The following is a 26,787-nucleotide window of genomic DNA, read 5'->3' on the forward strand; positions in this document are numbered from 1 at the left end:
AACAATACAAGAATAGATCCATATCGGATTTAATGTAAGAGGACTACATGCTAACCCCCAGAATCGGGGTAGTAAGGAGGGCCTACAAGACACAACCTAGTGAAGATGGTCTATGGTTTCAGGCTCTTGGTCACAAAGGGGTAGGGATGAAAACGGTCGGAAACGGTATTTATTCGGTAATCAGTTTTTTAGTCGTTTTTCTTTAATTGCAAATAAATATGATATAGAATATACAATACAAATTTGTATTCTTGTTTTTAACATCTAGCTTGTTAAGATTCATAAAAGGTAAACCTCAAATTCATACTATATTTTCTCAAATAATATATATAAACTTCGGTATGGATTCGGTAACAAATTCGGTAATTTTTTCAACCTTTTGTGTTGTATGGAGCAAATAATACATAAAACAATTTATGTAATATTTTATTCATATTTGTACTAATGTGCTTGATAACATAAGAAAATATCAACATCAAATTTTATACATATCTATTTTAAAATATTAAATTTATTCTAACAGTTCGGATTACCACTTTCATCCCTACAAAGGGGCATCATTCAGGGTGACTGAGCCCTCCTTTTTGCAGCCTATCTGCTGTTCAACACCTTCTTAAGGCTGTATTGAACCGATCAAAATGGATAAGTTTTCTACCCCAAACTGCTGAGAAGACTGACATCACATCTTCCTTTATAATTGACCAACACACCTTATAGAATCTTCCTGTGAACCCATCTGCGCCAGACGCCTTATCTGATGGAAATTGTTTGATCGATTTCCAGACCTCCTTTTCAATAAATGGTGAATCCAAAAATTCTAAATCATAAGTAGGCAGCCCCAAATAATCCAGATCAATAGAAACAGATCTGTCCACCCTGCTGCCCAAAAGATTTTTATAGAAATTATCAACTAATTTTGCTTTCTCTATGTGGTCAGTGAGCGTGCTATGGCCTGACACCAGGCTGGCAATAAAATTCTTCCTTTTCCTTTTATCTTGCATGCATATGAAAGAGTTTGGAGTTGGCATCACCATGACTAGTGGATTTAACTGCCTAGTTTTCCCTTCTCTGTAACTGAATGTTGATGACACTTCAATATGCTACTATCTATAGGAGGCCAAAAAGACCATGCCAGTTGCAGGGAAGATTAATGTCACTCCAGTGGAGGAGAAAACAAGTGAAGAAGAACCTGTAGTCTATGCCACTAAGATGGTGAGGTGGCTTGAAAGAAGCAAATTATAAATTAGATTAGATGTTTGCTCATGACTCGGAAACCACATTTATATTTTTTATTTGTAGGAAGCAAAAAATGCGTTCAAGTCCCTGCTTGAGTCGGTAAATGTGGAGTCTGATTGGACATGGGATCAGGTATGGAACTCTAGTCTCTATTTAACATCAACCGATGAAATTTGTAACACTGTTATACCATTTTCAGACTATGAGAGTCATCATAAATGACAAAAGATATGGTGCTTTGAAAACTCTTGGAGAGAGAAAGCAAGCTTTCAATGAGGTCAGTGTTTGTTTATTATAAGATCCTGACCCTTTTTAGCAGTATCCTCAAGATCTCAACTCCTCCAGATCTTTGTAGTAAATGTTTCACTGAGGACAAGGTATTATGATTTTATTTCTACAGTACTTGAACCAGCGCAAAAAGTTTGAAGCCGAAGAAAAACGTATCAAACAGAGGAAAGCACGTGATGATTTCCTTGCAATGTTGGAAGTAAGCTAGGTCTTTGTAGTAAATGTTTCACTGAGGCCCAGGTATTATGATTTTTAGTGAATGCCTTGTATTTTTATCAGGAAAGCAAGGAGCTTACATCATCAACAAGATGGAGGTATACCTCCAAGTCCATTATTTTTTTGTATATAGCATCTAAGCTTGGCTGTGTGTGTATGTTTTTTTAAAACACCAGATAATTGGAGTTTCTTTTTGACAGTGTTGATGTTTTAATGTCTTTTCCTTGGAGTTTCACTTCTTTTTGTTCATTGTGCAGCAAAGCAATACTTATGTTTGAAGATGATGAAAGATTCAAAGCAGTTGAGCGTCCAAGGGAGCGTGAAGATTTATTTGAGAACTATCTTGTGGAACTGCATAAGAAGGTCATTAGATATTAAACATTTTGCCTTGTGACTCTTTTCACTGTGGTAGTTCGTACTGTTGACCTCTGAAGATTCATATATTTCTTGTTGATACTGGCTTTGATTTTTGTGGCTTCACTCTCTTCTACCCTACTACTACACTTTTGAAAAAACAAACACATTTGCTGCTATTTATCAATGCTTTTGTCTACATACTTGTTTCCATTTTTAAATGGAATATTTACTTTCTTTTCTCTCAATATTTTTCTGGAAATACAGTTAGTTTTGAAGCTATTTATTTCTTTTATACTCATAAGCACTTCATTCAATGCCCTTTCACTCGAGATAACTGCTTCATTCTAGATGGGTTGACAGACTGTGAACTTTCCAGTAAGATAAAATTTAGGGTATAGCTGTTACTTGCAGCATGATCCAATTCCATGGCCTTTGTGGCATGACAGACTGTGAACTTTCCAGTAAGATAAAATTTAGGGCATCTTTCGATAGTGTCCATAACTTGCCATTTCACAAAGGGACACCACAGCATCTTTGGTGGGAGTTTGGTTCCCAATAATTGTGGCCTGCTTTTTTGTAGCTTAATAGCACATATATTGGCGTCACACATGTGCCAAGCATTGCCTAAGGTGTGGCGAGCTGCCACATTTGTGGTTGGCCGCACCTTTTTAGTTTAATAGTTCACATATCAGGCTCAGACATGTGCCAAACAGTGCCTTAGGTGTGACAGAGCAAACTGTTATTTCCACCTTAGGCCTTGTTCGGTTGCACAGGGATTGGAGGAGATTGAGGGCATGTTCGGTTCCACCCAAACTGGAGGGGATTGAGGGGGATTAAATCCCTTTCTATTCAATTTTGACTAGGAAGGGATTTAATCCCCTCCAATCCCCATCAATTTTGACTAGGATTGTGTTTAGGCACCTTTTTGTTTTTTGACAATGGAGTTTTGGCTTCAGAAATGTCACATGTTCACCATAAACAACTGATGACACAATTTAATACTTCATGCTGTGCATGATTTAATACATACCATACTGTAGGAAAAAGCCAAGGCTGCTGAAGAACACAAAAGATATGTAGCAGAGTACAGAGCTTTTCTAGAATCATGTGACTTCATCAAGGTTATTTCTTTGATCTCTCATACAGTCAATCTGTTTATACAGGAGCTCTACAAAGGATTTGTTTTCCATTCTTGCAGGCAAGCACTCAGTGGAGAAAAGTTCAGGAACGCCTGGAGGACGATGAACGTTATTCCCGACTTGAGAAGTTTGATCGGTTGGATATTTTTCAAGTAATTATTTTCCTAACTTTCTGTCAACTTATGCTTTTTTATGGTTCTGGTTCAATTATACGTTTTGTATATTGAAGGAGTACATTCGACACCTAGAGAAAGAAGAGGAAGAGCAGAAGCGGGTACAAAAGGTACTAGATTATTATTCCTTGTCAAGAATCTAGACGTATTTTTTCCGGAATAAGTCTACATAACCCCCTAACCTTTAGAGGGTGGTCTACTTCACCTCATCACCTTCAAAACCGAACCCCCCTAACGTTATAAAACTAGATAAATAATCCCCTGAGTAGTTTTAGTTGGCGGTTTTGATGACGCAGCACTGATTTAAGTGGCATCATCTTTGACTTGTTTTGTAAAGTTGAGGGGGTTAAACAATCTGTTTTGAAGGTGAGAGGGTGAAATAGACCACCCTCTAAAGGCCAGGGGGTTATGTAGACTTAATTTTTTCCCCAAACCTATAGATGAAAATTAAGCTAACCTTCACATACAGGATCAAGTGAGAAGACAAGAGAGGAAAAACCGTGATGGGTTTCGTAAAATGTTGGAAGAACATGTTGCTGATGGCACACTTAATGCAAGAACTCGGTGGCGTGATTACTGTGCACAGGTTCTTGAACTATATTATTTTTCAGAGATATTGTTAAAAGATCCTTTTCTTGATCCTTTACATTTTACCAATCCACAGATAAAAGATTCACAGTCCTACTTGGCTGTAGCATCAAACACATCTGGCTCTACACCGAAAGAGTTATTTGATGACGTGATCGAGGAACTTGGCAAACAGGTTATTTTCAGAAAATTCTGCATATATCCTTGTAACAGTTCATCCAATGATTTAGGGGCTGTTATTGTTTTTTTTTTTCATTTGTATGATTTTTTTTATAATCAAGCATAGACTTGTCAACTTTCGTTGAAAGCACCTAAACTTTGTGCATTGTCCCTAATTGCTATTATTGACTCATATTCATTAGGATGTGGAGTTGTTGCATGTGCTTATTAATATCATTCTACCTGTGTTATTTCTGGGATTCACTAAGCTTCTTTAACTTGTAATGGTAAAATAAAAGTTATCTTAGAACGAACACATACTATCTGAACTTTTCTACCTATTGAGGAAACCCTTAATAAGTGCAGTTGGTATAGTAGTGGAAAAACATTTCAGACCTGCCAACATATGTGAGACCATCTCAGCGATGTAGTAAAATTGACTGCAAGGTTGATGTTAATTTAGCTGATATTTTCACAATCTGAATTATTGTTCAAAGAATATAGTTGTGTTGTCTAGCTGTTGCTGTACCTGAACTTAGGCCATCTTCAGCAGGCCGTGTAAACGGCCATGCAAAGTACTGTAGATTGCACTGTTTGCAAAGTGGAGTTTGAAATAAGGAGTGAGATTGGGAGTAGGATAGGGAGTCTACTGGAGATAGTCTTAATCAGTGATAACCTTGTTGAACTTGTGAGAATGTGAATGCAAAGAGAGGCAAACAGGTGGTGAAGATATCATGTTCCAAGTCTGATGGGCTGGGTTAGGTTGACTGCTAAGGCTGAAATCGCAGATGAGAGGGATAGATATAGAAGGAGAGTTAGATGATTGATTCTTGTTTCAGATACATGCCATACGCCCCAAAACACAAAGCTATCTGACTCCTAACCTAATCCAACGTGCTAATCTAATGAACTAGCTTAATCCTATCTGTAAGGTTTAATAACAACTCAAGTAATCTATCTGTTTTTGACATGTGAGACAAGGCTGGTCCATTACATGCTGGCCCATAGATGCTTAATCCATCACATTAGATAGAGGGGACAAGAAAAAAAGGGAAGGTTGTTCGAAATAGACATGGTTTGATTGATAGATAGCACCCCTTTACATTGGGAATCTAGCAGTAACCAAGTTTTTTTTTTCAAGTAGGGAATTTGGCTGGTGACCAGGGGCCCCACATCATGTTCGATAAAAATATGATGAATCCATAATTTACAAGAATGCAAATGTTTAAAGTTCCACAAGAATCATGTAGTACACATAAAACTTAAGTAACCTGCACAGCTTAAATTACAAATTTAAAAAGAAAAGGGGTACTGTCAGCATATGAACATGATAAATCTGTTGCACTGAGATCATTTGAAAAGCTATAATTATATTTGTGATATTTATGGTTTCCTGGTATACTCTTGTTGTACAGTATCAAGAAGACAAGATCCAAATTAAAGAAGTGGTGAAATCTGGAAAGGTATGGTTTTTGTGCATAATCATGATCTACATTTTGCTTATTGTGGAAAATAGTACACATTGATTTACCATGTATCAAGTGTACGTCATAAAGTTGCTGTATTTATGATTTGCAACCCTCTTCTAGATTCCTATGACAACTTCATGGACATTAGAGGAATTCCAAACTGCTACTCTGGAGGATGATGCTCTTAAAGGAATATCAACCATCAACATCAAGGTGTCATATTGACTGGAAGTTTCGATCGATATCTAAATATGTTATCTGTTGCATTTTTCCAGATTATTGTTTTACTTTGCTGGATTGGTTGCAGCTTGTATATGACGATCAGCTTGAAAGGCTCAAGGAAAAAGAGCAAAAGGACGCTAAGAAGCGCCAGCGCTTGGGTGAAAATTTTTCAGATCTTTTGTATTCCATCAAGGTATTGCAGCTAATTGTAAGCATGTTACATTATTTCTATGCCATTGCTTGGTCTTGCTATGCATGGCTTGGGTTCCACGACAAAAAGTAAAGTTGGACAACATTCCTGGGTTCTTAGACTGTCTCCAACAAGGAACTCTATACCATTCTGCACGCTAAATTTAGAGTTTGAACCGTCCTGTAAAGCCTCCAGCAACAAACTGCAAATCGTTCGCTAAAGTAGCGGATGCTGTCTCGCACTCTATTCGTAGCGATGCACTGTGCATCCGCTATCCAGTGATTATGACGAAATCATGGCAGCACAGTAACAGGGCTGGTGGGGCCTAGATTGATTCAGCCGCCGCCGACGGTGCTGGGAACGACGATAGCGCGGCCTTTGATGAAATGCTCAAGCCAAAACCGTTCTGATTTTATCATGTTTTACTAATTTCTAGTTCATGCTCGGTAATACCAACGCAATGACGCAAATCATTTACTTAAATTCTAATCCGTGCCGTACGTTGTTTTTCATACACATGTTATTTTGCAGCATAATATGTATACGTTCAAAAAATTGTAGTATTGAAAAATTATTTATTTCATCATTTTAATGTCATACGTTAGAACCAATTTGAAATATATGAAAAACAATGAATAAATATGGTAGTTTATGTATTCTGTCAATACTGTAGATATAAAGGATCGAATTTAGGGGACGTTGCTGAAGACAGAAGATATAGAGGACATAATCTTTTAGAGTGTGCTGTAAAGGACAAAAAATATTCCTTTAGGGGATGGAATTTAGGGAACGTTGCTGGAGACAACTTTAGCATCCAAGGGCACTTTTATTAAGGATCACTAGCTTAATTTATAAGTGCAAGTTGCATGTAGCATTAATGTGCATTTGGCATTAATTAGTATGAGTATTGTGGTTCATCACCTATGGTGCCTAATACTAGTGTAAATGTTGTGCAACAAAAAACTTTAAATGTGGATGAGTGCCAAATGCAAAAGGAAGAGAATTCTGGCTCACATTTGTTAGATTATTGTGTAATGGGTCTTGGCCCAGCCCATGTATCTCCTTCTCTGATATATACAATAGAGCAACTTGTTTAGTCTAGGGTTTCCAAACCTTCCAACATGGAACCTAGCCAGAAATTATCTCCTCTTCTCGTTCCTAGTTGTCGACCCTACATCGCCACCTACCTTCTTAATCGCCTTCCTACTACAACGACTCGTGCATCCACACTTGCTCTTTTTGGCACCACTCCCTCCTATGACCATATTCATGTTTTTGGGTGTGCGTGCCACCCTAACCTTTCTGCCATTGTTTCCCATAAGCTTGCTCCTCGCTCTACTTGTCGTGTCTTCCTCGGGTACTACCCTAATCACAAAGGGTACCAATGTCTTGACCTCACCACTCCTCGTCTCTTGATCTCTCGTCACGTCAACCATTGACGAGGCAGATTTTCTCTTCTTGACTCCCTTTCTGAGTTGGATTTTCTCCATGATCCTGACTCCGTGGCACGTTCTGGTCATCCATCGTTTGTTTTTTCACTTGTAGGTTCTCTTACACTATTTCAGCGGTGGCCATGGTGCCCCTCGTGGCTTGTCTACGGACTCGCTCCAGGCTGCACCAGTGCCCCTCACCGACCCGTGTGCCATCTCGTTGAAACTTGTTGGGCCCCTAGTGGCTCCATCTTCAGCCTTGTTGGCTCCGCCGTCGGCCCCTATGGTCCTTTCTTCTACATTGCTCGGTTCTGGGGCTCTCTCCAGTGTCCTTGCCTGTGCCGGTTCCTCTTTGCTACGCCTAACCTGTGCATGTCTATCAGCGACGTGCCCGGGTGGGTGCACCACCCTGCTTTTGAACCGAGTTAGCGATGTATCGCCCCCATTCTTCATCGTGACTCTCGTCACATCCACCCAATGGTGACTCTCCAGGTGACTGGGATCCTTTGCCATGTTGATCGCCTCGTCCTCTCCGCGTACACCTCACCGCCGATCTCTCCGATGTTGTCTTCTGTTCATAGCGCCCTTGTTGATCCTCATTGGTGCTGTGCTATGAAGAATACTAGGCCCTCCTTGCTAATCACATCTGGAATTTGGTTCCTCGTCCCCTAGACATCAATTTAGTGATCGTCAAGTGGGTTTGGACCCGTAAGCAGAAGGCGGATTGCTCTCTAGATCGATACAAGGCCCGCTGGGTTCTTTGGGGTTTACACGTTGTCCTGGTTGACTATGATAAGACGTCCAGTCTCGTCACGAACCCTACTACCGTTTATATTGTCCTCACTTCATTACTTTGTCATTCTTGGCCAGTTCATCAGGTGGATGTCAAGAATGGCTTTCTTCATAAAGACTCACTGAGACTATCTACTGCAGTCAGCTTGCTGTCATTGTTGATCCTGCTCATCCCTATATGGTATGCATGCTCAACAGGTCCCTCTATGGTCTTAAGCAAGTCCCTTGCGCTTGGTATAACCGTTTTGCCACATGTCTACTATCCCTTGGTTTTGTTGAGGCCAAGTCGAACACATCTATGTTCATCTATCGGCGTGGCAGTGACACCGTGTACCTGCACCTGCATGTTAATGACATTATGCTTACTGCCTCCTCTGCGGCTCTCTTGCACCGGATCATCACTGCTCTCCAGCATGAGTTCACCATGAAGGATTTGGGTCCCTTTCACTACTTTCTAGGGATTGTCGTTGAGCTTCGCCCTAAGGGCCTCTTCCTCCAGCAGTGGCAGTACACTCTGGACATCCTCGAGCGGGCTGACATGCTAGACTGCATCCCCTGCGCGACACCAGTAGATACACATGCCAAGCTCTCTGGAAATGGCGCTCCTGTTAGTGACCCCACCGTCTACTGTAGCCTCACTTTTTTTCTCGAACACGCAGGAGATTTGCGTATCATACCATTAATAGATAGAAGAAGGTACAACACAACACAACACACACACGACACAATAAGACACACAAGACACAACACAGCCACCACACAACCACTCTGAACAAGACACAAGACTATCACCCTGGGTCAAGCATAAACACAAGAGTTGAAAGCAAGTTCAACCCTTTGGCCCCGGCACGACACCACATCCTAAGCTCATCACCAGCGAGGGTGAGAGCACTCGCTAGGCTCGGCGACCTCCCATTGAACACACAGTCGTTGCGATGACGCCATAGGCTCCAAGCGCCAAGAATAACTAGAGAATTGAAGCCTGATTGGAGATCTCGGGGAATCTTCTCCATAGCCCTGCTCCACCAGTCATCAAGGCTGCAAAGAGCATTGTCTGGTGAAAGATTAGGCAACCCATATCTGCGCAGCAAGAGGTACCAGAACTGTCGTGCAAAGACGCAAGAGATGAGAAGATGTATTGTTTCCTCTTCTTGGTCGCAAAGGGGACATGCACTGGGGTGGGGAAGTCCTCTTTTAGCAAGATGATGTGCGGTCCAGCATCTATTGTGCATGACAAGCCAAAGGAAGAAACTGCACTTTGAAGGTGTCCAAGACTCCCAAACGCGCTCAAAGGCTCCAAAAGAAGTGGATCCTAGGAATAGCATATCATAAGCCGACTTTGAAGAGTATTGGCCTGTCGGGGAAAATTTCCAGATATGCTTGTCTGACACTCCATCACTAAGGGAGAAATCTGCAATGACTTCACTAAGAGTTAAAAAATCAGAGAGGACAACCCAAGTGATGGTGCCTCTTAGGTCCCGGATCCAAGCCATCTCCACGATACCTTTTGCTACCGTTCTCCTATTGGCAATCCTAGTTGGGACGAGGGCGAAAATATGAGGAGTTAGATCCTCAATCCTCTGTCCCATCAACCATCTGTCCCTCCAAAACAAGGTGTTACGACCATCACCCACTTTTGTAATCAAAGCTGTAGAGAGGATATATTTCAGAATGCTGGAACTCTGGAGAGGTAAATCAGCCCAAGACTTCGAGGTGTCTGTTTTTTTCCAACCACAACCATCTAACCCGAAGGGCCCAATTCAACTTTTGTAAATCTGAGATGCCAAGACCACCAAGCTCCTTCGAGCGTGTCACTTTGCCCCAAGCAACTAAGCAGTGACCACCAAGCACATCCTTTCGACCTTTCCAAAGAAAGCCACGTCTAATCTTGTCAATGGCTTTGATAGCCCACTTAGGTAAATCCAAAGCCATGGCGTGATATATAACTGTTGCCGTGAGTACATGTTGCACTTGGATCGCTCTTCCAGCTCGAGTCATCAAGTCGGCCCTCCAATTAGGTAAGAGGTCCGCTAGCCTATCAATTAGTGGCTGCAGCTGCTCCTTGCTTAACTTCACTGTAGCCTCACTAGTGCTCTTTAGTATCTCACCTTCACCAGACCCAACATCACATATGTTGTTCGACAGGTTTGCCTCTATATGCATGGTCCCCGTGAGTCGCACATGGGTGCGGTCAAGCGGATCCTTCGGTATCTTCGTGGCACCGTCGACTACAACCTCCACTTTCGACGTTCCTCCACCCATGAGCTTATCGTCTACACCGACGTTGATTGGCACGGGTGCTCAGACACCCGCCGGTATACCTTCGGCTATGCAATGTTTCTTGGGGCCAATCTCATCTCTTGGTCCTCTAAGCGTGAACCTGTGGTCTCCCGCTCCAATGCCGAGGCTAAGTACCTGGCTATCGCTAATGGGGTGGCTTAGGCAAGCTGGCCGCGCCAGCTTCTTCAGGAGCTTCACAACCCCCTCACCACAAGTACCTTGTTCTGCTGCGACAACATCAACCTTGTCTACCTCTCTGTCAATCCCGTCCAACATCATTGCACGAAGCATGTCGAGATCAACATCCACTTTGCTCGTGAGCGTGTTGCTATCGAGGACGTCCTCATCCGTCATGTCCCGATGAGTTCACAGTTTGTAGACATCTTCACCAAGGGTCTTCTCTCGTTCTCGCAATTCTGCTCTAGTCTCAACATCTGTCGCGACTAGAGTTTCGACTGGTGGTGTGTGTTAGATTATTGTGTTTGCTACTGTAATCAGTCTGTTGTAATGGGTCTTGGCCCAACCCATGTATCTCTTTCTCTGATATATACAACAACCCAACCTGTTTAGCGTTAGGGTTTCCAAACCTTCCCCAAAAGGAAGGAAATGCAAGAGAACCAAACTTGCGTGCACGTTGGCACCTTCACCCTAGCCTTGCTGGGCAGGTTTAGCTGTATAGGCAATGGATTCAAATTCAAATATTGCCCAATATATGGGAAACCAGTGGTGAAATATAAGGTAGAATGGCTATGGCTTGGTACTTATAACTTATCAGCTTAACTTGACGTGTTTCTTTATATAATAATAATCCATAACTCTTTGATATCTAGCAAGTGGATTTGTTTGAACTAGTAAATGCTATGTGTATTTGTTGAATGCAAAAATATCAAAGAATTATTAATCCTGCGCTGCGCCAAAACATGTTGGTATTTTGAAAATGCAAAATCTTATAGGTACTTCTTTCCTGTAGCATCACTTGAATGGCTTTATTATTTGGTAACTGATTTTGCACCAGCTACTCAACTATTGGTATTTTTCTCAGTTCAGTCCTAATCTGAAATGTTTTGGTTCTGGAGTTTGCCTAAACTTGGGGAAATGGTTTCCGGCTCATGGGTTAAAGTTTGTTTGATCTGGGCATATTGAATGTTCATCAATACTCTTCATTGATAATACAGAAACCATATCATATCTGTGACTCTGTCCAAGCATACCATATTTGGATGGCAGAATCTTTGATTTCCAGTGCAAATCTGAATCCTTTGAGATCCCTTGCAACTGCATGCATATTTAGTTCAGTATTCTGTGTTCAATAGATATGGTGAGATAATTTGCCAGACTATTAATCTGGATATCAGGATCTGCCATGCTTTCGATGTGATCTATTTTTGTTTCATCGAAACATTGTAGGAAATATCAGCTTCTTCAACATGGGATGATTCTAAACAGCTTTTCGAGGATAGCCAAGAGTTCAGGTAATGACAAATGTCCATCCTCCTTATAATCATTTTTAGGGGTGAAAACGGGTCGAGTATACCTGTCGGGTACCACATACGGATAGTGCAAATACCCGTTTTTTTGGATACAGATTCGGGTATTTTTATATTCGGGACGGATACGGGTAATACCCGGATAATGAAGCTTCGGATTCGGGTCGAATACGGAGCGAGTACTACCCGATGAATACCCGTTTTTTCTTTTTCTGCATAATAATATAGTTATAAAATCATAACTTTTACATATGAAATCGGATGAAGATAAAGTTTATATGAAAATTGTATAGCTCGAAGAGATCTATAACTTTGTAGTACATCACATTTTTGTTTAAACACATCTTTAGGCCAAATAATGTCCAAATCTATATCAAATTAGTAGACTATCATTTTCATGTGGGGACTTAAGGTTATCTCCAAGTGGGAACTTAACTATTTATTAATATTGGTAACTTATTTGCAATTTTTGGTCGACACTACAATATTTTTATGAATTTTAATTGTATTTTGATGATTTTCTACAACAAGAAATTAATAATACACCAAATAGCCTAAAACATTTACGAAAATTTACGAAGGCACAACATATGTCCATATATAACCATAAAAAATGTTTTGATCATAAGATGTATAAGATGCACATGTTTTTTCTATTTCACTTTAACTTATTTGTATCAGCTACAAGTGAAATCACTCTAAGTATTCAAGTTTCAACATAATCATTATTTTACTTTATCATTTTCATGTGAGGACTTGAGTTATCTTCGTTTAGAATGTTTATTAGTTTTTGTTACTTATTTGCAATTTTTGAGTGAAACTAGAGTGTCTTATGAATCTAATTGCATTTTCATGATTTTCTGTAGAAAAATAATAATAATACACAAATAGCCTAAAAATTCATGAATTTGTACGGGCCCACAACATATATCCACATATAGTTCTCAAAAACATTTGGACTATAAAATCCACAAGATGCTGGTGTTTCTTCCATTGCACTCCCACTTATTGCTTAGTTACACGTGAAATCATTTTATGTATCGAAGTTTGAACATAATCAATACTTCACTTATCATTTTCATGTGGGGACTTGAGGTTATCTTTGAATAGAATGTTTATTTGTTTTGGTAACGTTTTTGCAATTTTAAGTCGAAACCAGTGTATTTTATGAATTTAATTATATTTTGATGATTTTATGTAGAAAGAATTTAATAATGCACAAATAGTCTCAGAAATCCATGAAATTATACGGAGGTACAATATATGGCCACATATAGTCATAAAAAATAATGGGACCATAAAATCCACAAGATATCAACGTTTCTTCTATTTCATTTCCACTTATTGCGTGAGTTACACGTGAAATCACTCTAATTATCCAAGTTTCAACATAATCAATACTTCACTTTACCATTTTTATGTGGCAACTTGAGATTATCTTTTTATAAAATGTTTATTAGTCTTGATAATTTATTTGCAATTCATAGTCGAACAAGAATATTTTATGATAATCAATTAATGCATTATCCGACAGGTATCAGATATCCGACCAAATAATATCCGTATCCGTCCCGTTTCTAACTATCCGTATAGTAGAAACTTTTTGCGCTGATTCATTTTAAGAACAGCTTACCACAGAACATAGCAGTAGTGGTAACAGTCAAATTAATTGAGTATATGAGTTGTTACTTCTGGGAAAAAATATTCTCCACCTCCAATTAAAAATTAATATGCTCAGATTCTTTAATATCACGGTATTGGATTATCTGATATTATAACTATAAGTTCTATTTTTATACTATTTTGGGTCCTCATATAAATAAAGATTACTGTGTCCTGTATAGTACACGATTCATTTAATTGAAGCTGAACAAGGATTATATTGGACTATGATTAATTTTATAGAAACCTGTCATGCAAAATATTGATTTAAGCCTCGGTTGTGATGAACTGTGTCCTGGATGTTTGAACTGCTGTATGTTAGGACAGGTATCAGATTTACATTTACCTACTTGCTATTTTTATTGAGTGACTCTTATGTTAGCTTTGTTTCATTAGGGCCTTGGACAGTGAGACTTATGCTAGAGAGCTTTTTGAAGAGTGCGTTGTCCACCTGAAAGAAAGGTTAAAAGAGAAAGAACGTTTGAGGGAGGAAGAAAAGGTAAATGGTTGTATTGTTGTCTCCTATCATCTATCTGCAGTCGTCATAGCTTGCTAAGAGTTTTTGCTGTTTTGTATTTTGTGTTATTTCATGACTGCACATGCACAATTGATACTTAGTAGAATCGTAAATACCATGTGTTCACTTATGTTGCTTATCAGAGGTGGAAAAAAAGTGTGATCCAAGCTACCTGAGTGAAAATAGCTGATTTCTTTGCTGATTGGCTCTTTTGGTTCAGTTTTGTCTCAACTTTGGAGACCTGTATGACTGATGAGCTGAAAAGCTAGATTATTGTGGCTTCTAAGCCTTTTAACCTATACTCAATTTGTTCGTAACTATCATGTACATCCATTCCTTGATAATATTTGAATTCAAAAGCACTAGTATTTTAAGCTACTTCCTTTATTTTATCTAATAAGTTGTGATTCACATCTATACGGCCCTCACTCCCCCTGTTCCGAATTATAAGTTGTGTTGGCTTTTCTAGGTGCATAGCTTTATCTATGGACCTAGATATATACTATATCTAGATACATAATAAACCCTATTTATCTGGAAAAACCAGAATGACTTATAATTTGTAATAGAGGAAATATGATTTGTATGTGTTAAGATTAAGCCAAACTAAGCATTTGTGCTTGGGTTTGATCTGAGACAGACAATGCCAAGATTTCAAATATGGTTAATGTTTTTATGGGAACCAACTGAATTAACCATCACTTTATCTTCAACACTACCTTCATTGTTTGCCGCATACTATAGTTTTTATGAGATGTTTCTTTTCATTTTTCTTTTCCACCCCTGAACTTTTACTCTTATTAGGCAAAAAGAGAGAAAGAGCGTGAGGAGAAAGAGAAGAAGAAAGAGAAAGAAAGGAAGGAGAAAGAACGCAAAGAAAAAGAAAGAGACCACCGGGAGGAGAGAGAAAAGGAGAAAGGGAAGGATCGATCAAGGAGAGATGAAATGGAGTTTGATGGTGCTGATTTGAACACCCATGGTGCAAAAGATAAGAAAAGAGATAAAGATAAAGAAAAGAAACATAAGAGACGTCACCATGACACAGATGATGTAAGCTCTGAGAGGGATGATAAAGACGATGCTAAGAAGTCTCGGAGGCATAGCAGTGATCGCAAGAAATCTAGGAAGGTATCAATATTTGATATTCTATGCAAATCAAGCTAAACATTGGGGATGTCGTGTTTGGTGTTGTTCATTCATACAACTGTGGTGCTAAAATCTAGACAAAATCAACAGATTTAGCAACTGTAACCGTGTTTAGCATCAGTATATCAGCAGAGTGAGCTTGATGCTACCGTTTCAAGACAATTTTCTTTCAAATTTTTTACTTAATTGTAGTTATTTTCTGTTCTCTATTTGTGTTATTTGCACCTGTTATTTCTAAGTTTGTGTCATGCAGTTGTTATTTCTAAGTTTTTTATTAGAATAAACTTAAATACTTACAAGAAGGGAAATTTGCTGTTAGATATTTATCCATATGAAACAGTAGGAATTGTTCCATATCCCCACAAAATGTCTTCGCTTTGGTCGTACTATCCTGTATTTTAAAATGTCTAGGGTTTTATATATCTAGAAAATCCAAAACGCCTTATAATTTAGAATGGAGTAACATCTTCATGTATAATTAGCTGGATAAGCTACAAAATCAGCCAGTTAGGCCATCGAGTAACATCTTCATTTATAATTAGCTGGATAAGCTACAAAATCAGCCAGTTAGGCCATCTTGTCTTTATTAGTTGGGTTGTCGAAAATATACCTCGCACTGTTTTATGCAGACTTAAAATTGTTTCAGCGGGAGCTGGTTTGACTTTGTTGAGCTTATGCGAAAGCTCACAATCATATCAGCCTTGTGATTTTTTGTATATTTATAGCCTTGGGACAGATGTGCAATTCTGACAATCTTTTTGAGTCAGCTTTTCCATTGAGGACTCTAGCACCTCCTTGTTGCAAAGTTTGAATTTTAAAAAGAAACAAAATGAAGTTATAAACTACAGTATGGCTAGCTTCAAAAGAAAATTTCTTCTTACTCTGATTTGCCCCCCCCCCCCCCCCCCTAGGACGACAGTATCATAATGAACTAATCTTTGTAATCCATCAGAAATAACCGAAAACGCCGACAATAGCTGCAATTATGATGTAATTGTTTAGTTCTGCTTAATTTCTGAACTATTCTTCAATCGCCTGAAATATTGTCATGGTTATTCGCTTATGATTAAATTGTGTAATAAGATGATTACTGTTGATCATGCAGCATGCACATGGCTCAGATTCAGATAGTGAAAACCGGCACAAAAGACATAAAAAGGACCGAGATAGTAGTAGAAGAAATGGAGCACATGAGCTGGAAGATGGTGAACTTGGAGAGGATGGGGAGATCTATTAGTCTTTCTGTTTGCTACCGAGATTGTCAGTAATTACTTCCCCTTGTCATGTTCTCCATTGCTCCTATTTTTCTTACTTTTGACTTGTTATTAGTGCTTTGGCTTAACAATCACTAGTGTTATAGTTATTTAGTTCCATACATTCTGAAATATTTTCTTAAATATCTACATTTCTTCAATACCAATTGTCGTTTCTTTTCTTTTTGCATAATCAATGTGTGGGTTCTAGGGTAGTTGCACATATTATTCTCTGGAAAGCGAAAGGGCCTCTAGCCTAGTGGTTAAGGCTTCGGAGTAGCACCACCAAGTCCCGGGTTTGATTCCCCTCGGGGGCGGATTTTCGGGCTTGGTTGAAAAATCCCCTCGATGTGCCTCATTCGCTCTCGGGTTACGATGTCCTGTGCGCCATGGTTTCGGTTGACGCCGGTCCGTTAGTAATTTGAGGCCAGGGTTCGGGGATTTTCTCGGCTAGGACTATTGTTTCGGTCTCTTCTTAATGTTATACCGGAAGGGTGGTCATTCCCTCCCCGGTCGAGTTATTATTCTCTGGAAACGGTGCAACACTTTAACCATGTGGTTTGCTTCATGTGGATGTCCTGGTTTGGGTAGGTGTGACTTGTGAGTAGTAAAACTTTTATCTGGGTGTTGGAATTGTAGCCATGTACATTATGAAAATATTTTCTTGCCTTCCTAGACACTTTATCTTTGCCTTCTCTTTTTTTCCTTTGTACTTCACTGTGTAGGTTTGTTATTTTGGCACATCAGTACATGGGTGGTGAAAAGTTAGTGTGCCTTAATTATCCTTTAGAACTTTGGCTGGACATGCAACTTTAGATAGCCATAACCGCAAGCTGTCTTGTCCTATTCTCAGAAAAATAAATAAACAAAACCATTGATTTATATTTTTCTTTCCAACTATATAAGCTATTTATGTCCTGATGAAGTTTATTACTGACATTTGACTGAACCATCAGCTACTTGTAGCACTCATCTCCAGTCTTGTTACACATGGATTTATTGCCATCTCTTGCCTGTTGAGTTGCGCACTTGGGCTGAAGCCTACCAGCTGGATTTTTGCTCTGCCGCACCTGTGATGCTACTGCTGGGGGGCAATGGATATAGCAATAACACCAGCTACTGCTGGGGAGCAATGGATGTAGCAATAACACCAGCCCATGCTTGACACCTTTCTTTGGTCCTTCTGGCAGCTGACCAGGCTAAATTTTCATTTCCTTCAAAGTCCATGGTGCTGTCTGTGCTGAGGTAACAGATTGCTCAGTTTGCAACGAGTTTCTTTGTGAGTGATGTGCTTTTGGGAGAGTATGGAGTGTTTGATTTGTCGCTCATGTCATGTTAAGGCTTGTTCATTATACTAGGATTTAGTTATCTATGGAAATTTGTCGAGGATTGCTGGGCTTGAAGATTCAGCGTGTTTGTATTATGGTTTTCATTTACTAGCTTATCCCACGGAAACTAAGAAGGTTGTGCTGGACTTATAGATGTCCATATGGGCTGGGTAGCCCGTTTACCTGAAGCCTGGCACTATTGAAGCCCGATATCGGCCCGGTACGGCGGTCGTGCCGTGCTTGGGCTCCAAGGCCAGCACGCCGTGCTCGGCCCGACTCGGCACGGAGTGTTGCTAGGCACGGGTCAGCTCGTTTTCCAGTCGCCCAATGCCCACAAAGATTAGACGCCGGCCTCGCGACCCCCTCACGTGCTCACTCGCTCCCTCGCTGGAAACCCTAAACCTAATCCCCTCCTCTCCTGGCTCCTACCTCCTGCTTCGTGGCGGACTGGCGGTGGCGGCTGGCGAAATCTCGCACCTCCTGTCAACGACTACTGGTGACGGCTTGTTTGGACATCTATACTCATCTTCTCATCTCTTCGCTCATCCTCTCCCCTTCCTCACATCCTGAACCCTAATCGGGTAATCCCCATCCTGGGCTCCTGGCATCCTCATAGTAGTGGTGTTCCTCCTCGTCCTTGCGGTGGTGCTCTCAAGGCGACTAAGGTGCTCCTCGTCCTTCGAACCCTAATCTCCATTCTCCACCCCCTATCTTATGTATTAGATCTTGATTTCCTAGGTATCGCTTGTGTCGGTGCCGTGTAGCCGTCGAGGGACCTCAGTCGCCGGTGAGGAGCCAGCCGTCTACGACACATCAGCATGGACGATGACCTTCATCTGGCCGCTGTGGAGGAGGAGCACCGGCTAGAAGATCATAACGAAGCAGAGGATGCCCGAGCCCTGTTTGGCGGTAGTGCTGCCATCAACATCGACAATGATGATGATGTCCCTGGTGCCGCCACCGGTGGTCAGACGGGCACAGGCTCCACGAGCCCGACATCGACCGGCACAAGCATTGCTGCCACCAGTTCTAGTAAGTGTCCTCCCAGATCTAAAGTTTGGCACGACTTTGATGAACTGACTCACCTCATCAATGGTAAGAGGGTAAGGTAGGGTGCCATTTGTAAGTACTGCAAGGTGACTTTAAGTGGTAAATCTAGTTCTGGAACTGGTCACTTGCTTCGTCATAATTGCTTAGCTAAGAAAGAACAACAACGTGCTGGTATAGTTCAATCTGCGCTTAAGTATAATTATGATGGTTCCTTGAAACATTGGGAGTATTCTCCTTCTGTTGCACGTACTGAACTCTGTCGGTTGATAGCTAAAGAGGACCTACCTCTATGGTCTGATTGAATTGATCGAGTTCCATCCCAGCTATTTAAAATCCACGCCGATGATCGCGAATTTGACGACTGTAATTATCAGTAGCTATCTGCTTCGGTGCTTAGATCTAGGCCATTGAGTCTAATCTGGACGGTTCACTTGCACCCATACCCCTTCGTCCGCATATAGTTTCATAAAAGCCCCTTTCCTTTCTACGATTCGACCCGTCGTCCTATTTTATATAGGATGTCTCAGGGTTAACTTTTTAACAGCTCAGTCCCTAGACTTTACAAATAGACCCCTGGAAGCTATATTTAGGTATAAAGTTAATAACAAAATATCTAGAAACTTGTTTAATCCATATCTCATCCATTTTAACTCTGTTTTGATTCGTTTAAGTTTGGTTAGCTTCGTAATAAAATTGTCTACACATTAAAAACATCATTTGTATCATTCCACATACTTCTATAATTGGATATTATTTAACTTAGGTTAGTTGATTGATAATTCTAGTCAATGTGACTATAATTATAATCAAACTAAGATATGTCCAATTATAACTTAGACTAAAATTGAATTATGTATAATATTTTTCTCGCATGATTTATATAGAATATATTTTTAATCACCTAAAACTTCAGAAATTCACATCTTTTTAACTGTAACTCTGATTTTAGTGATTCTCGAACTTACGACCTCATAGCAGCGCGTAGAATATTCCTACGCAGTTTGTTCTCATGCTTTGGTGTAATGTTACCATACCCATTATTTACTTGATTATATGTATTGCTACGAATAGAAGCGAGGTCACGACGAATCTGAAGATCAACTTTGGAGAACTACATGGAGTTGCAAGTATAAGGCAAGTTGTGCCCTTGATCACTATTCTTTATCTAATAATGTTCTGGTTATTCACTGTGATATGCTCAGTTTAATTTGATGGGGCCTAATAGGTTACCCTAGTTTTAATCATGAAAGGGAATTAGGCTTACACCTATTTCCTAATTGATTTTGGTGGTTGAATTGCACAACACAAATAATTGGACTAACTAGTTTGCTCTAGATTATATGTTCTACAGGTACCAAAGGTTCATCTACAACTATACTAAATCGACTGTCCGGAATACCGTAGATTATTCCGGACAGGAGAAGCTTTTTGAAAAAACAGGCCAAGCGCGGACCGTCCGGGCCCTTGCGGCGGACCGTCCGCGACACGAGGATGACACACGGACAGAACCAATGCAAAATCCAAGTCTGCACTATGGACCGTCCGGAAGAAAAGAGCGGACCGTCTGAGCCCTCGCGCGGACCGTCCGGCCTCTAGCGCGGACCGTCCGGTAGGCAAGAAACCGAAAACCCGAAGGTGACAAGTTCAGAGAAATGAATTATAGCGGCCTCGCGGACCGTCCGGGCCAGGCGGGCGGACCGTCCGCGACTGGCTTTATCTGACATCTGACGTCGCATTAAATGCAATATAGCCGTTACTGCTGACCGTTGCATTTTCAGCCGTTGATCTACAGGCGCGGACCGTCCGGGCCAGGCGGGCGGACCGTCCGCGGTCGGCAGAATGGAGTAACGGCTAGGAAGTGGTTGGTGGCTATAAATACAACCCCAACCACCTCCATTCACTTCATCCAAGCATTCCAACCTTCAACATTCAATACAAGAGCTAGCAATCCATTCCAAGACACATTCAAAGCCTCCATCTCTCCAAGTTTCACAATTGAGAAAAGAGATCATTAGTGATTAGTGACTTGAGAGAGAAAGTGATCCGTGTGTTATTTGTCGCTCTTGTCGCTTGGCTTTTCCAATCGTGCTTTCTTGATTCTTCCATTACGATCAAACTCACTTGTAATTGAGGCAAGAGACACAAATCTTGTGGTGATCCTTGTAGGAACCTTGTGTTCCAAGTGATTAAGAAGAGAAAGCTCACTCGGTCCGAGGGACCGTTTGAGAGAGGGAAGGGTTGAAAGAGACCCGGCCTTTGTGGCCTCCTCAACGGGGAGTAGGTTTGCAAGAACCGAACCTCGGTAAAACAAATCCGCGTGTCACACTCTTCATTTGCCTGCGATTTGTTTTGCACCCTCTCTCACGGACTCGTTTCTATTTCTAACGCTAACCCGGCTTGTAGTTGTGTTTATATTCGTAAATTTCAGTTTCGCCCTATTCACCCCCCCTCTAGGCGACTATCAATTGGTATCAGAGTCCGGTGCTTCATTAGAGCCTAACCGCTCGAAGTGATGTCGGGAGATCACGCCAAGAAGGAGGTTTGGGATGTGCTCAAAACCGCTCACGAAGGAGATGAGCTCACAAAGATCGCCAAGCGGGAAACGATCGAGGGGGAGCTCGGTCGGTTCCGGCTTCGCAAAGGGGAGGAGCCACAAAACATGTACAACCGGCTCAAGACCTTGGTGAACCAAGTGCGCAACCTCGGGAGCAAAAAGTGGGATGACCACGAGGTGGTTAAGGTTATTCTAAGATCTCTTATTTTCCTTAACCCCACTCAAGTTCAATTAATTCGTGGTAATCCTAGATATACCAAAATGACCCCCGAGGAAGTTATCGGGAATTTTGTAAGTTTTGAGTGCATGATCGAAGGCTCAAGGAAGATCAACGAGCTTGATGATCCCTCCACATCCGAAGCTCAACCCGTCGCATTCAAGGCGACGGAGGAAAAGAAGGAGGAGTCCACACCAAGTCGGCAACCAATCGACGCCTCCAAGCTCGACAATGAGGAAATGGCGCTCGTCATCAAGAGTTTCCGCCAAATCCTCAAGCAAAGGAGAGGGAAAGACTACAAGTCCCGCTCCAAGAAGGTTTGCTACAAATGTGGTAAGCCCGGTCACTTCATTGCTAAATGTCCATTATCAAGTGACAGTGACAGGGATAACGACAAGAAGGGCAAGAGGAGAGAAAAGAAGAGGTACTACAAGAAGAGGGGCGGCGATGCCCATGTTTGTCGGGAGTGGGACTCCGACGAAAGCTCAAGCGACTCCTCCGACGACGAGGACGCCGCCAACATCGCCGTCACCAAGGGACTCCTCTTCCCCAACGTTGGCCACAAGTGCCTCATGGCAAAGGACGACAAAAAGAAGGTTAAATCTAAATCCTCCACTAAATATGAATCTTCTAGTGATGAAAATGTTAGTGATGAGGAAGATAACTTGCGATCTCTTTTTGCCAACCTCAACATGCAACAAAAAGAAAAACTTAATGAATTGATTAGTGCCATCCATGAAAAGGATGATCTATTGGACACCCAAGAGGACTTCCTAATCAAGGAAAATAAAAAGCATGTTAAGGTTAAAAATGCTTATGCTCTAGAAGTAGAAAAATGTCAAAAACTATCTAGTGAGCTAAGCACTTGCCGTGAGATGATTGACAACCTTAAGAATGAAAATGCTAATTTGTTAGCTAAGGTTGATACTCATGTTTGCAATGTTTCAATTCTCAACCCTAGAGATAATAATGATGATTTGCTTGCTAGGATTGAAGAATTGAACATTTCTCTTGCTAGTCTTAGATTAGAAAATGAGAATTTGATTGCTAAGGCTAAAGATTTTGATGTTTGCAAAGCTACAATTTCCGATCTTAGAGATAAAAATGATATTCTTCATGCTAAGATTGTTGAACTTAATTCTTGCAAACCAACTACATCTACCATTGAGCATGTCACTATTTGTACTATATGTAGAGATGTTGATATCAATGCTGTACATGATCACATGACTTTAATTAAGCAACAAAATGATCATATAGCTAAATTAGATGCTAAAATTGCCGAGCATAACTTAGAAAATGAAAAATTTAAATTTGCTCGTAGTATGCTTTATAATGGGAGACGCCCGGGCATTAAGGATGGCATTGGCTTCCAAAGGGGAGACAATGTCAAACTTAGTGCCCCTCCTAAAAGATTGTCCAATTTTGTTAAGGGCAAGGCTCCCATGCCTCAGGATAACGAGGGTTACATTTTATACCCTGCCGGTTATCCCGAGGACAAAATTAGGAGAATTCACTCTAGGAAGTCTCACTCTGGCCCTAACCATGCTTTTATGTATAAGGGTGAGACATCTAGCTCTAGGCAACCAACCCGTGCTAAGTTGCCTAAGAAGAAAATTCCTAATGCATCAAATGAACATAGCATTTCATTTAAGACCTTTGATGCATCTTATGTGTTGACTAACAAATCCGGCAAAGTAGTTGCCAAATATGTTGGGGGCAAGCACAAGGGGTCAAAGACTTGTGTTTGGGTATCTAAAGTTCTTGTGTCTAATGCCAAAGGACCCAAAACCATTTGGGTACCTAAAGTCAAGAACTAAACTTGTTTTGTAGGTTTATGCATCCGGGGGCTCAAGTTGGATACTCGACAGCGGGTGCACAAACCATATGACAGGGGAGAAGAAGATGTTCTCCTCCTACGAGAAAAACCAAGATCCCCAACGAGCTATCACATTCGGGGATGGAAATCAAGGTTTGGTCAAAGGTCTTGGTAAAATAGCTATATCTCCTGACCATTCTATTTCCAATGTTTTTCTTGTAGACTCATTAGATTACAATTTGCTTTCTGTATCTCAATTATGCAAAATGGGCTACAACTGTCTTTTCACTGATGTAGGTGTCACTGTCTTTAGAAGAAGTGATGATTCAATAGCATTTAAGGGAGTGTTAGAGGGTCAGCTATACTTGGTAGATTTTGATAGAGCTGAACTCGACACTTGCTTAATTGCTAAGACTAACATGGGCTGGCTCTGGCATCGCCGACTAGCACATGTTGGGATGAAGAATCTTCACAAGCTTCTAAAGGGAGAACACATTTTAGGACTAACAAATGTTCATTTTGAGAAAGACAGGATTTGTAGCGCATGTCAGGCAGGAAAGCAAGTTAGCGCCCATCATCCACACAAGAACATCATGACGACCGACATGCCACTAGAGCTCCTACACATGGACCTATTCGGCCCGATTGCTTACATAAGCATCGGCGGGAGTAAGTATTGTCTTGTAATAGTGGATGATTATTCTCGCTTCACTTGGGTATTCTTTTTACAGGAAAAATCTCAAACCCAAGAGACCTTAAAAGGATTCTTGAGACGGGCTCAAAATGAGTTCGGTTTAAGGATCAAGAAAATAAGAAGCGACAACGGGACGGAGTTCAAGAACTCTCAAATCGAAGGCTTCCTTAAGGAGGAGGGCATCAAGCATGAGTTCTCTTCTCCATACACGCCACAACAAAATGGTGTAGTGGAGAGGAAGAATCGAACTCTATTGGACATGGCAAGAACCATGCTTGATGAGTACAAGACACCAGATCGGTTTTGGGTCGAGGCGGTCAACACCGCTTGCTATGCCATCAACCGGTTATATCTACACCGAATCCTCAAGAAGACATCATACGAACTCCTCACCGGTAAAAAGCCCAATATTTCATATTTTAGAGTTTTTGGTAGCAAATGCTTTATTCTTGTTAAAAGAGGTAGAAAATCTAAATTTGCTCCTAAAACTGTAGAAGGCTTTTTACTAGGATATGACTCAAACACAAGGGCATATAGAGTCTTTAACAAGTCCTCAGGACTTGTTGAAGTTTCTTGTGACGTTGTGTTTGATGAGACTAACGGCTCTCAAGTAGAGCAAGTTGATCTTGATGAGATAGGTGAAGAACAGGCTCCGTACATCGCTCTAAGGAACATGTCCATTGGGGATGTGTGTCCTAAGGAATCCGAAGAGACTCCAAATGCACAAGATCAACCGTCCTCCTCCACGCAAGTATCTCCACCAACTCAAAATGAGGGTGAAGCTCAAGTTGATGAAGAAGAAGATCAATCAAATGAGCCACCTCAAGATGACAACATAGATCAAGGGGGAGATGCAAATGATCAAGACAAGGAGGATGAAGAACAAAGGCCGCCACACCGAAGAGTCCACCAAGCAATCCAACGAGATCACCCCGTCGACACCATCCTCGGCGACATTCATAAGGGGGTAACCACTAGATCTCGTGTTGCACATTTTTGTGAACATTACTCGTTTGTTTCCTCTATTGAACCACACAGGGTAGAGGAAGCACTACAAGATTCGGATTGGGTGGTGGCGATGCAAGAGGAGCTCAACAACTTCACTAGGAATGAGGTATGGCATTTAGTTCCACGTCCTAATCAAAATGTTGTAGGAACCAAATGGGTCTTCCGCAACAAGCAAGATGAGCATGGTGTGGTGACAAGGAACAAAGCTCGACTTGTGGCCAAGGGATACTCTCAAGTCGAAGGTTTGGATTTCGGTGAAACCTATGCACCCGTAGCTAGGCTTGAGTCAATTCGTATATTATTGGCCTATGCTACTTACCATGGCTTTAAGCTTTATCAAATGGACGTGAAAAGTGCCTTCCTCAATGGACCAATCAAGGAAGAGGTCTATGTTGAGCAACCTCTCGGCTTTGAAGACAGTGAGTACCCTAACCATGTCTATAAGCTCTCTAAGGCGCTTTATGGGCTCAAGCAAGCCCCAAGAGCATGGTATGAATGCCTTAGAGATTTCCTTATTGCAAATGGCTTCAAAGTCGGTAAGGCCGATCCTACTTTATTCACTAAGACTCTTGACAATGATTTGTGAAAGGGAAATGTGCCCTTGGGCCATTTCTAAGTATTTTGGTGATTGAGTGTCAACACAAGTGATTAAACGTAAATCTATGCCCATGGATGGACAAGTTGCAAATCACAAGTAAAGGTATGTTTCTAAGCCTTATTACATTAGTTTTGTGTACTAATATACTTGTCTAAGTGTTAGAAACAGAGAAGAGAAGAAAGAAGAAGAGTTGACTGTGTACAGCCAAAAGGCTGCTTCGGTCTGGGGCACCGGACTGTCCGGTGGTGCACCGGACAGTGTCCGGTGCGTCAGGCTGCCTCGGCCTGAAGACGCCGCTCTCGGGAATATGCCGACGACGTACGACTAAAATTCACCGGACTGTCCGGTGTGCACCGGACTGTCCGGTGAGCCAACGGTCGGCCGAGCCAACGGTCGGCCGCGCGATCTGCACGGGACACGTGGCCTGGCCAACGGTCGGGAGGGGGCACCGGACTGTCCGGTGTGCACCGGACATGTCCGGTACGCCAGATCTGCAACGGTCGGCAACGATCGACTGGGCTGTTTAAGGAAAGAAATCGGGCACCAGACAGTGTCCGGTGTGCACCGGACAGTGTCCGGTGTGCACCGGACTGTCCGGTGCGCCCGACGACAGAAGGCAAGGATGGCCTTCCTGGTTTGTTCTCAACGACTCCTAGCTGCCTTGGGGCTATAAAAGGGACCCCTAGGCGCATGGAGGAGCATACCAAGCATTCCTTGAGCACTCTTGATCACTCACACATCAATCTTGCGCACTTGTTCGACATTCTAGTGATTTGAGCTCCGTTCTAGTGTGCTAGTCTTTCGAGCTCAAGTCTGGGTCTTGTGTGTGCGTATTCACTGTGATCTTTGTGTCGTGTGTGAGTTGCTAATCCCTCCCTTGCTCCGTGATTCTCTGTGAACATCTTTTGTAAGGGC

At 41.4% G+C, this 26,787-nt stretch overlaps 1 protein-coding gene across 14 annotated transcripts in view; it reads left to right on the forward strand.

Annotated features, from left to right (window-relative positions):
* The window catches only part of LOC103651644 (pre-mRNA-processing protein 40A), a 59,133-nt gene that overhangs the window by 10,724 nt on the left and 21,622 nt on the right, over positions 1-26,787 (forward strand). For 7 of the 14 annotated variants that reach the window (XM_008677330.3, XM_008677326.3, XM_020550619.3 and 4 more), the window contains 18 exons: positions 1,114-1,212; positions 1,300-1,368; positions 1,436-1,513; positions 1,637-1,723; positions 1,804-1,838; positions 1,998-2,103; positions 3,138-3,218; positions 3,296-3,388; positions 3,466-3,519; positions 3,879-3,995; positions 4,074-4,172; positions 5,572-5,619; positions 5,746-5,838; positions 5,933-6,040; positions 11,947-12,011; positions 14,085-14,187; positions 15,010-15,333; positions 16,457-16,797. In XM_008677330.3, coding sequence (XP_008675552.1) covers positions 1,114-1,212; positions 1,300-1,368; positions 1,436-1,513; positions 1,637-1,723; positions 1,804-1,838; positions 1,998-2,103; positions 3,138-3,218; positions 3,296-3,388; positions 3,466-3,519; positions 3,879-3,995; positions 4,074-4,172; positions 5,572-5,619; positions 5,746-5,838; positions 5,933-6,040; positions 11,947-12,011; positions 14,085-14,187; positions 15,010-15,333; positions 16,457-16,588 — 1,791 coding nt within the window. In that variant the 3' untranslated portion in view covers positions 16,589-16,797. Of the gene's footprint in view, positions 1-1,113; positions 1,213-1,299; positions 1,369-1,435; positions 1,514-1,636; positions 1,724-1,803; positions 1,839-1,997; positions 2,104-3,137; positions 3,219-3,295; positions 3,389-3,465; positions 3,520-3,878; positions 3,996-4,073; positions 4,173-5,571; positions 5,620-5,745; positions 5,839-5,932; positions 6,041-11,946; positions 12,012-14,084; positions 14,188-15,009; positions 15,334-16,456; positions 16,798-17,560; positions 18,014-26,787 lie in introns of those variants that run through there. The other 7 variants (XM_020550620.2, XM_008677327.3, XM_035966533.1 and 4 more) reach the window with 5 other exon arrangements.

This window comes from Zea mays, chromosome 3 (assembly GCF_902167145.1).
Source record: "Zea mays cultivar B73 chromosome 3, Zm-B73-REFERENCE-NAM-5.0, whole genome shotgun sequence".
Lineage (NCBI taxonomy): Eukaryota > Viridiplantae > Streptophyta > Magnoliopsida > Poales > Poaceae > Zea > Zea mays.